Source organism: Squalius cephalus (assembly GCF_949319135.1).
Source record: "Squalius cephalus genome assembly, chromosome: 3".
NCBI classification, from domain to species: Eukaryota; Metazoa; Chordata; class Actinopteri; order Cypriniformes; family Leuciscidae; genus Squalius; species Squalius cephalus.
Genome location: NC_137124.1, coordinates 28,321,874 through 28,335,149, shown reverse-complemented (window position 1 = coordinate 28,335,149; position 13,276 = coordinate 28,321,874). Strand labels below are relative to the sequence as shown.

At 37.4% G+C, this 13,276-nt stretch overlaps 1 protein-coding gene across 4 annotated transcripts in view; it reads left to right on the top strand.

Moving 5' to 3' along the window:
* Positions 1-13,276, top strand: part of rbm33a (RNA binding motif protein 33a) — a 60,603-nt gene that overhangs the window by 31,848 nt on the left and 15,479 nt on the right. For 3 of the 4 annotated variants that reach the window (XM_079865633.1, XM_079865634.1, XM_079865632.1), the window contains exons 17-19: positions 4,480-4,647; positions 5,761-5,849; positions 6,672-12,068. In XM_079865633.1, the coding sequence (XP_079721759.1) occupies positions 4,480-4,647; positions 5,761-5,849; positions 6,672-6,720 (306 nt within the window). In that variant the 3' untranslated portion in view covers positions 6,721-12,068. Of the gene's footprint in view, positions 1-4,479; positions 4,648-5,760; positions 5,850-6,671; positions 12,069-13,276 lie in introns of those variants that run through there. The other variant, XM_079865635.1, reaches the window with a different exon arrangement.

Genomic DNA, 13,276 nt, shown 5'->3' with positions numbered 1-13,276 from the left:
GAAACACAGCGCGACGAAAAATGTCAAACGGTAATGGAAAATGGAACAATTGGAGTTAAGAGGAGACAGTTTCATTCTTACATTGTATAGTTTGAAACATTTTCTCAGAAAAAAACTTGATATTACAGTCAGCAATGTGTAATATGAGGACTCGCACATAGCTGAAACTGTCTGTTATCTTCTTGGTCTGGAGCGAGGTTTACGTGAGGTAACGTGAAAATAAGCGGAATGCTAGAGCCTTTATGTAAACAGGTCCTGTGCTGCGTTTGTCCAGTCAGTAACACTGACACAGAAAATATGCAAATATGGACTTTAACCTGGGGTATAGTATGAGCAGTGTGAAATGTGAAGCAAGATAACCCAGGTTTCCGTTTACCCTGGCTTTAGAATGACCCAGGATTAACTATTTCAAGTGTGAAACGCCCTAATAAGTAAAACCAAAGAATTTGATGTGCAGCAAAGGATTATTGAGCCTCACTAAAAATAGCTAAAGCATTGAAAATATTTCCACCATCAGGGCAATAATTAAAAAGTCTAAAAGGACGTGCACGGTGAGGAGGAAAGATTGAGTGGCCAAAGACTCTCCAAGTATCAAAGATGGAGAATTGCAGAGATTAGTTGAGTTTTGGGGTCAGAAAGCCTAAAAAAAAAGATCAAACAGCACCTACATCACCACATGTTGTTTGGGAGTGTTTAAAGAAAAATACTCCTCGATCATCCAAAAACAAACTCCAGCATATTCAGTTGTCAGACACGACTGGAACTTCAAAAGGGACCAGATTCACCAGTCAAATGAAAGTAAAAAATAGCTATTTTGGCAGCATACCCACCAGATGTTTTTTTTGCAAACAGGGCTGAAGAGTACCCCATGCCCACGGTTAAATATACTGCTGGATCTTTAATGTTGTGGGCTTATTTTTTTGCTGGAGGTTCTGGACTTCTTGTTCAGATACATGGCATCATGGATTCTAGCAGATAGAAAAAGATAAAGATCTAGATAAAAATCAAAACCTGACGCCTTCTGCTAGAAATCTTATGAGCCTTGGTTGGATCTTCCATCAGGACAATGATCTAAAACAAACTTAAAAATCAACACAAAATGTGTCACTGAGCACAAAACCAAGCTTCTGCCATGACCGTCCCAGTCCCTGACCTGAACCCTATAGAAAATGAGTGGGGTGAACTGAAGAGAAGCGCCAACATGGATCTGGGAATCTGAAGGATCTGGAGAGATTCTGTATGAAGGAATGGTTTCTGATCTCTTGTCAGGTGTTCTCCAAACTCATCAGGCATGATAGGAGAAGACTCAGAGCGGTTATCTTGGGAAAAGGACGTTGCAATAATTAGGTGCCAGTAATTGTGGCTAACGTGAACTAGAGAAAAGCATTTATTTCATAATGAACCCCCCCCCCCCCCACTTCCAATTGTTTTACTTCAATGAAAGGTTATAATTTTGTGAATTTTTGGAATGAAAGATCAAAAGGATAAACAATGCAGATTTATTTTCACAGCCAGCTTTGCTCATATTTCCCAAGGTTGCCAATATTAGTGGAGGGCACTGTGACTAGTTTGAGTAGTCAGATCAAATTCCCTGTATCCCATCATCCTTTGTGGCAACACAAGAATGATAAAATACACTACACTTCCCGAGCACGCGCTAAGCGCTGCCAATCACAACACACTGGGCCAGCTAACCAATCACAGCGAATTTCGAAATGAGGGGCTTCATCGAAATCGGCATTTTCGAGCCAGACTGGGGAGAGAGGTGCTGTAATAATGTAAAATATGTGACAAAATAATGCATTTTTTGAATAATCAAGCTTGAAAACATATTTTAGTACAACCCAAAAACAAAATCAAGACTTCGTAAAAGGGCATAATAGGACAAAAATAGAAAACGGCTATTACAAGTTGTTCATCAAATGATGCAGCCTTGGTGAGCTTTCTATTAGAACTAAAAAGCTTTCTGTCTTTGTCAGGAAGTGAAAAATAGAAAAGGATGAAATTGTCCAGTGCGTCCATTTTATTCTGACCAAAATCACTTGAATGCACACGTCGTAATTCTATTTATATTTGCTTTTCTTCATGGGCTTCTATAGTGCTGTCCAGAATATACAACCACATCTGCTCTCTTTGTGAGAGTTTTTCCCTGTCATGAAGAGCTGCTCTAAGTGGTTCTCTCCCTCACGCTTCAGCACTAGTAAAGACGGCAGATTTGGTTTCCTGCTATGGCTCAGCTGTGTCACTGCTTCTCCCAGGGGACTGGTAGCTGTTTTGGAAGAGAGCAGGAGCAGTAATGATATGGAACAGAGTGCCAGGTGTGATGATATTGACAGGCTGAAGCAGGAGAGATGAAGATCCCTTGGCCTTTTCCGCACGCTGCCGTCTCTGTACAGTAGTCCGTTCTCAGGGGACAAATACAGTGCTAACGTGTGTCAGTCAGTCACAGCAGAGTGCCTTCCTGCACAGCCTCTCGCGCCGTCTCAGTCAGACTGTCTTGCTGCATCTGCCCGAGCTCTCATGTTGAGTCAGATATTCTAAACACTTGCTGCTGTTTACTGATATAACCGTGGCCTTGTAAATCACTCACTCATATTGTACCTGGTGTCTCGCTGGGAGCAAAAGTGTATTTTACACTGAGTAAGTGGTGAGAGAGAGCGGGATTTTTCTGCATGGCAGCTGCGCTTAGTTGAGTCCAGAGCCAACCTGGGCCTTTTGATGCAGTTTTATTTGAAAACATGGATGAAATGCCTTTGTATTGTACTGGAATATTTTATCTGAACCAAATTCGAACCGATTTACATTTTTATGTTTAAATATACATTAAGCAACACAATATATCAACACATATATAATGTATATATATGTTTACTTGTGCATTTGCGCCATTTTGTGCAGATATAAGTTGTAATATTATGTTTATTTTGTATAAATATGATTAATCTCATATAGATTTTGTTGTTAATTAACCTGCTATCAAAGCGCTTCAGTTTCCCAGTGCAGCTCAAACAGCAATGCTGTTATTTGAAACAGTAATATTAATTTTAGATTAGTTTCTTTTCAAAATCATTGATGCATCATTAATAATAACTAGCACTTATTTTTCTTGTATCATTTTCATCAACAATATGGTTTAATTAAAATAATTTCATTATTGTCCGTGCACAGGCTATTACATTTTATTTATCCATATGGCACATGCATTTTTATTCTTTATATGCGAGTTGTTGTCCAATGAGTTGTTTGCATTATTTAGGCATTGTTTTATTTATCGGTATTGGAAATAGATTTATTTTTTATTTTATTTATTTTTTATTAAGAAAGTTGGCCATAGCAATGTAAAATTAATTTTAAAACTCAAACAAGTTCAAACAAGTCTTCTGCATATGCTTGATTTATGTTGAAGTGCTTGGGACATAATAGTGAGACTTTTGTTTTAGAAATCAAGCTATGAAAAGTTATATACAAATTTGGATTTAGATTTATCAGCCAATATATCGGTTATTGGCTTTCAAATATTAAGAATTATTGGTTAACAGTATCGGCCAAAATTTTCACATTGGTGCATCCCTAAAATGCAGCTTAGGTGAGACTTCTTTCAAAAACATTACCAAAATCTTTCTGACCCCAAACTTTTTAACAGTCGTTGTAAATCCCCAGAATTTCAGTCAAATTAGCTTTAAAATTATTTGTGTAGTGTTTTTGTTTAGCATCCAGAGCACTTTTACAAAAAATAGTGCCATAAAACACACAAGAGTCTTTATACCTTACAAAATTAAAGGCTTATATTATACTGACATAAAGTTTGTGCTTAACTGTGACTTTGGCCTTATCTTTCTTTAGTCTGCGCCCAGCATAGAGCTTTGCTTTCAAGGCCAAAGAGCTCAGCTTTAGTCTCAACAGGCCACAACATTTTCATTCACCAGGTTTTGTCACATGGCCTCTAGCAAACTCCAGGCGTGACTTAATGATGGCCTTTTTCAGAAGTCTCTTCCCTCTAGCCGCTTCACGCTTAATCAATAAAGTGCTGAAGAGATTGGTGCATTGTCTCTCCTATTTCAAGTTTAACTATATGATCTAATATTTTCTGTAGCCTTGATTATTTAATAACTGTCAAATAAATCAACGCTACAGAAAATTAGTTTATATAGTTTAACTTGCTTTTTGAAACCATTTGTTCATTATATGTTTGAACCTTGGAAGTCTAAGAATGCCTCTGAAAATATAAACATTGTGTATGAATTATAATGTGTCAGTTTTTTTTTAAGAGCAATTAAAGTACAGGCAGAGAGAGAGTAAAAATATCTAACGGATATAACCATGAATTAAACAACAAAGATTCCAGTTTCAGCATCGCATTAAAGCACTGGTTTCTTCTGTGATGGTCTCGTCTTACTTTTTTATTAATATCATAGTGGTTGTTAGTTGGTTTGGTAAAATGTACTGTTAATTTAATATTCCCCTTACTTATGTCCACAGTTAGTAGTTCGGGGCCGAGGCCGTGGCCGTGGTGGGGGGCGTATGATGATGCAGCAGAGCCCAAGAGCTGAGGATTGTCAGCCCAGCACTGTCTGCATTGAGGGTTTATCCACCACCACAACCAACAAACAGCTCATGAACCTTCTCAACTCCATTGGCCCTGTTGAGGTCTGGCCACATTGACTTTGTTTTGCACATTTCCAAAATGTATATCTATCTTTTGTTTTATTATGGGTCAAGTAAAGGTGTGTACACTGTGTGTTACTTGCTATATCATTATTACAATGCCCTAAGCAAACACCAAATTGGTGACAGCACCACCTGCTGGCCAAAGAGCATAAGACATGGCTAAAGATATTTCACTGTATAATTTTAGAATACAGAGTCTTGGTCTAAAGTGATGCTTCTTTGCACCATATTTTTCAGAGGGGCTTCTTTTGGCAGGTTTACTTTTTTTTTACCCCGAGCATATTTATGTATTTAAGTTTCAACTTCATCTCAGTTAACTCTTTTGAAGACCATAATATCTTTAGAACAAATGTTTTCAAATTTTCCAGCAAGAAAAGTGGAACATATTGAAGTGAGAGTAATAACTGGTATTAAAAGTAGCACATAGGTGGTTGAACAGCATTATGTTGATGAGATCCTCGGTTTACTGTCGTTTGAATGTTTAAATCAATCCATGAGGAGTCATTTAGTAATTCTAAGTAATTAGAACTGTCTGAATAGTCAATTCTGATTGGCTGGAAGGTGTGCATTTAATCTGTTTAATGCACAGTTAGTTTAATCACAGTGTGCTGCCTTCGACAGTCACTCACACATAGAGAGAAATTCAGGAGCATTGAAACGTGTCAGTCTAGTCAAATTTTGCACTGCAGTCATCAATGACATCATTAACTATGATGTACATTCTGGCAGTGCTCTGCTAAAAGTGAGATAATCCACGACTAGATGGTTCTTTGCCTCCACATTGTGCATTAAAATCATTTGTAAAAATGAAATTATCCCCCACATACACTTGCACATAAAACAACGTTTGCAAATTACCTCGACTTCCTGACTGGCCCAAAGAATAAACTGTTTTCTGGGTAGAGTGGTCTCTTAAAAATATTACCGGTACAATAGTGCCATCTAGCTGTGTGCAGTCAGTGATGCACTCCTGTATGACTTTTCCCCTGCTCTTGAGGTGTATTGTGTAAAGAAACATCTCTCATAGAAAATGTAGATGAATGTTTATATACTAAAACCTACTGCTAAAACATTTGTGTGATTCTTTAATAGATGTTTACGATGTTGCCTGAGCAGCGGAAGGCCATTGCCAAGTTTGTGAACCCAGAACATGCAGTGAGCTTTCAGCACAGCTTTCACAGGTAAGCTTTTGAATTCATCTTAAACTTAGTTGTGCTTTTGTTAACGCAATTCAATGCATGAACATAAGTAGAGTCGTTGATATTTTTTAGATAATTTGATTTTGGGGCTTTTTCCCCCATGATTTTATAGAACAAGACTTGTTCACACTAAGACCTAATATACATTATATATGTAGTTTGTGAATAGGTTTTGATTAGATTCCTATGGACCTTTTCATGCCTGGTCCATGTTAATAGCCCTAAAAACTTGACAAAATTGTCTAAATCACGGGTGTCCTGGGGGCCACTGTCCTGCAGAGTTTAGCTCCAACCCCAATTAAACACACCTGAAGCAGCTAATCAGGGTCTTACGAGGAATACTAGAAACTTCCAGGCATGTGTGTTGTGGCAAGTTGGAGCTAAACTCTGCAGGACAGTGGACTGAGGACTGTGTTTGGACACCCCTGGTCTAAATGCTATTGCTGTTGTAGGACAGTTATCAAATATTGAATCTCAGAAGTTTCTTCACATATGGTGTGAATTGCTGGGAAGCCAGAAAAAAGATTGTGCTACAGCATTAGACCAAAACTTTCGTTAACATGTTGGTATATTTACGTGTTGTTATTGGCTGAAGCAGATCAGAGTTGTTGTGCCTAATGGTTTGTGTCGCTGAAGGGCGAATGAAATGTGCATTCAGCAAGTATTACTCATCATAACTGTGTAACAAAGAACAAGAGCTCTGCTGTAACTCTACTGACTGTCATGTTTTGATGGAGATGCCCAAGTTTAGCTTGCTTATAAATGTGTGTCTCATTTCAATCACATGTTCCCTTGATTACATAGGCACATGATAGATTTGTCTCACATCGATGTTTCCGTTATTGATGGCTGAGGAACATTCAGTTCAACAGAAGAGAAGACAAGAGAAGTGAGCAAGAAGAGCACTTCTTTTTCTGAAAGACGGGCAAACAATCGGACGCACAATCAGGATGCTAAAGCTTCGGATGCTGTGTGGAAAGTACTGTCAACAAACTCAATCCACGTGCATGAAAGAGTAAAAAAACAAAGAGCCAAACACTAGCTGTGTCCTGCTGGATATGGCGCAGCATTAGAACTCATGTTGTGAATGACTTTGGCATGAAGTCTCGCTCTTGTTTCTGTACATTCATTTATATATGGAAATCAGTAATGCTCTGAACCAGCAGGTGAAAAGAGACAGAGGGATGAAACCAAGTCATTTTTATGACACTTGATAATAGTTGCTTCCATCCTGTAGCTCTCAAGACAGATCATCAGAACAATTCTTTTCAATAGGAATTCTTGATTTATTTTGGATTGACTTGAACAAAGTGTTAAATGTGGGCTTTGGCCTGACTGAATGAATGTTCTGTATGCTGCAGTTGTTTTTGTCACCTGTAGAGGGCAGCAGAACTCTTCTGTATGGAGCTCTTTAGTTTTGGGCCGTGGCCCAGGGCATGTTGTGGACATCAGAGTGAAAAGCACTGCTTTGTAGAGGTGCAGTTGAGGAACTTCAGGGGCATTTTTGGGTTGAGGTTTTTTCTTGTTGAATGTCTTTGGAAGCCACTGTGAGATTGCGAATGTCTCTCTCTCTTTTTTTTGTGCATTTGTTCATGACTATTTATGATCTTAAGTTTATTCATTGTCCCTTTCACCATTATTATTGTATTGCAGTTGAGTTTTGTTCCGCAGAGCTGGAGTGGTGCTTCATGACGTGTCTTTGTGACAAACTATTTGACAAAAAATGGCTTTTATACTTTGATTTTAAGTTGTGGTGCTGGAGTCGCATATTTAGATTATTTTAATTGTTGTTAGAAATGGCCTCTAGGAAAGTATTAAAGGCTGTCAGAAAGTCCCCCCTTTGGTAATGCTCCTTTTAATGTGCTTCGTTTTCTTTCCTCAGAGTTTAGCACATTGTGTGTGGAAGAGGATGACTGAATCAAGGCCCGTGTGATGATTTTATTGTAGCTTTTGATGGTGGTGTGGGTTATCTAGAGCACTGGGTGCTTTTGTAAATCGTGTTCAGCTTGAGGTCATTTGTTTGTGAAGGGAGATATTTTGAATCTAATGTTTGTATGGTTATAGCTTGGACTCAGTTAATTGTTTTGCAGTTGGTCAGACAGGAATTGAGTAGTTAGGGATAGGGATTGGTCAACATCAGCTGTCGGGTACTCTTCCAAAACCCTTCATCTTCATTTTCTACTTTATTTTGTATGTTGTTACCCATGAAGACTTTTTTTTTTTTTTTTTTTTTTTTTGTATTGTCAGTCTCCAGTGAATATATTACAATCCCTGGTTTTTCATAGCCTCAATCATGAGTATTTCACATCCCAAATTGTTGTTGTTGTTATATCATCGTCGTTAATAATAATAATAATAATAGTTCATCAGTATGGTGTAAGTATAGTGCTTGTAAAGTTTAATTGTACAGCTTAAACTGAACTGTCACGTTATTGCCCCAGAACTGCTCTTTGGTTTAGTTGGTTATATTGTTCATATTTTGATTGATTAATTTAATCCAATCACTACTTATGTTGCAAAAACAGTCTTGTTATAGTATCTAAAATATCTCAGTTTTAGATAATATAACAGTATAACAAAATCCCTGTTATGTTGTAGCCACTTCATTAAAAAAAAATTATCAAATAAATGTTTGTAGTTATTAGCACATCCAGGTCTACAATTTCAAAGGATTTGGGAGCAACTATTATCAGTGGTCAGTGGTCACTTTTTTGTATATAATGGGGAAAAAAATGTGTATGAAGCTGTCAAGTCTGTTGTTTTCTCATTGAAATCTTTCCATGTTTGAAATGGTTTAAAAATACCTACTTGTATGTGACAGGTGAATTTCTTTTCTCAATTTGTTTTTATATATCAACATAAAAAAGTATCCCTTGGTCATTTTACAACAATTTTGTTATTGCAGAACTTAGAGCTTATTATTTGAAGATATTTTAAAGATGAAAAATAAAAGGTGGTCACATATATACCATGTAAATACGGGTATGTGAAGCCAGCTGTCTTTATCACCATTAACTGTTGTCTGATGTTGTTTTGTGTTTGAAGATTCCCTCTTGCATCCTAAAATATGTTTTATTATTCGAAACACAACATGCTCATTTCTCTAATGTTCGTCCATCCTCCCGAATGTTTTTGTTGCCAAATGTAGAAATGGATTTTAGGGGAAAAGGTTTTATTTCTAATTAAGGTGCAACAATTTATCTGAAGACTTTTCTCTTGACTGTCCAAGACTTTGGGCCATTGGCTTTCAAGTTCATTTGTTAAGCTGCTACCCTTCAACACCCACTTGCTTTAAGATGCAATATAGTAGTTGGCCATGATTAATCCCAGTACTCTTTGTCTATATGTTTGTATTAATATTTTGCATTGTGAGTTTCCAGGAATCACAGAAATATATACAATGGGTAAGATTGTAAATAATGTTATAAAATCAAAACACATGGATCCTTTTGACTAAGATTTTTACATTTATTTTGTTTTTGTTAACTTTGAGTTTTGTAGACATGCTCTGTTTAAAATTGGTATAGGGCACGGATTTGTTTTTTATTTATTGGTTTGAATGTATTTATATAAAAAGAGTGAATCCTATGGATTTAAAAGGTTTCAACTAGTCTGAAAAACACTATTTTATTATATTTCTAATTATAAATCTTATAAGACGTAAAATTTACAAATGGTCTTATAAGAGAGAAAAACGGGTTCATATTGAACCTTTTAGTAACTTCATTGTAAGTTTAGATTAACTTGGGGAAGCTGTCCCTTTCCTAACTGTAATCACACATGTGACGAGTTTAAGTTTTCAGAGATTGACTTATTGGTCACTTTTTGGCAGAGATTTTAGATAAGCTATATAGTCCAAAATAGTGTTAAAGGTATTTTACTTTTTGGTGTGTTTTTGTTTTATATTGTTTTGTTTCTTTATTTCTGTCAATCACAAGTGGCTGGCACACTCCCCATGTTTTAATTTTGTATTTTTTTACATGGATCCTGCTGCAGTTGAACAATTGGCCAGTTTATAGAAATACCAGGATGGCCTATTGCTTCAAGATAGGACTTCTAGGCCTGGTTTCACAGACAGGGCTTAGATTAAGCCAGGATTAGGCATTAGTTCAGTTAGGACATTTAAGTAGCTTTTATAAATGTGCCTTAGAAAAAAAAAAAAAAGCGTTACTGGTGTGCAACTTGAGAAAAAAAAACAATGGCACTGATATATTTTAAGATATGTCAGTGCAAGTTACTTTCAGTTAAAACTGCATGAGACATGCATTTTAGTCTCAGACAATAGCTTAAGCCTTGTCTGTGAAACCTGGCGTTAGATTACTTCCATTTCTTATAATGGTAGTCAGCTCTAAGACCAGAGATGTGGCATGTTTTTGCTCATTGTTTTATTTGTCAAACACAATACACTGCTTCCCTTTGGCAGCGGTATGATTATTTGTCACTTGTAATTAAACCATTTTTTTCTCTTTTCCAGGACAGAGCTTCCGGGAGCACAGAAAGGAGGGTTTTTCATCAAACAAATGCACTGTGGCCTCTTTACATTCTAAGATGGCATTGGTTTTCAAAAGGAATTATTAGGACGGTTTATGTTGCAACCCTATAAAAAGACCCCCCCACCCAAATTGTTTGTAGTAATACTAATAATGCTTTCTGGCTGTCAGGGTGAAATTCTGTGTAACTGTTTTAAACGTTGGTGTTGGAGTTCTTTCGGTGGCAAGATACATAGCATATGTACATACTGAACATAGCAGATGTTACTTTAAAATGAGGGTGACCTGATGAGATTGTTTTGAAAATGTCATACATTTTCACACTACCAAACAATCATTGCAACTATTGCACCGGACAGGACGGTGAAGTGTACAGACTAGCAGATTTGTTTTGATTAGTCTTGTTTAGCGCTCTGTTGATCTGATGCTGACTTCATTTTAGGATGGCTGGACTATCAAGTTGATGGGTTCGAAGTAAATTGCTTAGTTTTTGAGCCTTTTATGCTATATTTGAGCCTTGTTTATCATCTTTAGTGCAATGATTGACTGAAGGGAGAAGCATGCATAGCTGATACCTTCCCATACCCGCATCCCACTGCAGTGCTCCTGAATTCTGGTCTCCAAGACCTGAACTGTGTTTGGCAAATGAATGTGCTGATTGTGAACCAGCAGCCTATACTGTTCAGTTGAAATCAGAGGCCTATTTATAATCATGTTGTGTATTGACTCTGGTGTTTATCTTTATGGTTTGGTGATAGTGTGAGAGTTTTGATCGTTATTATAATGAAAATACGTTTATATCAAATTCCTCCATAAAATCATTCGAGTGAAGGTCCTTGCACCATGAAAGGAACAACATTGCTTTTGAAAACCTCTGCATATCTAAAATTATGCGTAACAAAATAAAATGGAAATATTAAACTAATATGAAAAACCCTCCTTTTGTTTTCAGTTCTAAATAATGTTGTGTCTGTCTACAGTAGAGCTGCGTCCAGATTATGCTAACTTGTCTTATTTTCTCAACAGGTCCTCTTCAGTTTAAGTGGTACCAGATATCCCTTCTCTTCTTTCTTTCTCTCTCTCTCTCTTTCTCTCTCTCTCTCTCTCTCTCTCTCTCTCTCTCTCTCTCTCTCTCTCTCTCTCTCTCTCTCTCTCTCTCTCTCTCTCTCTCTCTCCTGCTCTTTTCATCTGGGTCTGAGGCTTGATGGGAAGGCTGTTGTTGATCTCACTGTGGTGTTGTGTGAACATAATCCTTCTGTATTAAAGCAGGGGGACCTTGCTTCTGGATTTCCTTTCTGTATTAGCCCACGTCCGTGGAAGTTTTGCGTCTCTGGGACCACACCCTACTGAGTTCCAAAGTTCAAAAACTTGCACAAATCCCAAGAATGATCTGTACACTCTTGGCAGCTGTACACACGTGTTGTGTTGTTGGATGAAAAGAAAACATTACTTGGAAATCATTATTGTATTGGGGAAGTGATTTATGCTGCTTTGATCGCCGTTTTGTTGTCCTTCAGTCTTGTATTAATGGAACGGTTTTGATGTGTTTGAAATGTGTACACCGGACTGTCCTACATGTTGAATTCTGAAGAATATAAATGGTGTTTGTTTAGTAACCTTTTATGGAGCTTGTCAAGTGGAAACCGATAATATGCCTTGACTGTACTTGTTATGAGTAATTACTTGAAATAAATCCTTTTCATGGATTTCATCTTCTGTGTTGCCCATGTTCTTGTTATTGAGTGATGAATTAATGGCTTTTGATGCTCATCTTGCATCTACTTTCTGAGAGTATAAAGTAAGCTTATCGCAGTTTGAGTCAACAAAAATCACCATCTTACAGATTTCTTACAAGTAATCATTATGCCACAACAAGCAGTGGTCCACACCAATCTGTCAAAAGCTGTGGGTGATTTATTCCCTGGAAATAAAGAAGGAAAGAAGGAAGACATTTCCTGGAAGTTTCCATTCCCTGGAAATTGTACTTTTGGAAAAGTGATTGTCACTTGGGTAAACATTCATGCAATTAAAATGAATGATTGGAATTTAACGATAGGCAACCTTTATTTCATTCCCACCTCACAACAGTTGCCAGTCCATTTTTGTTTGCATTTGCCAGCAAGCGTTTGTTGAAACAGTTGCTCTCTCTGCAGACACAAGGCCCCTCTGAAGGATTAGTTGGGTTTTATTTACCTGCTCCGAGGAATGCTTTCGCCCAGTCGCTTTTGTGTCTGTGTAAATGCTCAAGGTCAGGGCTGAGAGTGAGCCTCACCAACAGCTCTAAAAAGCAGCAAAACCTGCAGCACAATGAAGTCTTCTCAAGAATTGGTAGTGGAATTTCTATTCGTGTTGCAACAGAGTTCAAAAGCTCAAACTTCCATTCACTCACTAGTTTTAACACCCTTCAAAGTGTCCATGCGCGCACACACACACACATTAATCAGAAAAGACAATAAATGGATATAGTTGTATATTTAGTTCTTTGTTGTTGGTGCAACACAGAGATAGTGAAGACACTGATCTAGCCATCTTTTATATTTGCTAATGATAGAAATTGCAGTCTGAATTTGCACGCCAATAAGGCTAGAACATTCCCTTCAAACTTTAGTACTTTTCTCAATACCCAGTTTATCAGCTGAGCTCACGTTGGCTCTCTGGGACTATTCCTCTATATATTATTGATAATATTGTTCAGCAGAGAGTTCACATGAATGATATCATGACCTGGGAGGTGCTTGCGAAAGTTTTACAATTGTAAGGATGACATCTGGCCATTCAGTTTTACAAAACAGAACTATTTCACTTTGCTATGGATGTGATCAGCTTTTGTCATTTCGAATTTCTACTGTCTGAACTGGGTTTGGGGCTCATTGTTAGCCTGCATAAAGTCAGGCTGTCTTTTTTCCTTGCTTGAATAGA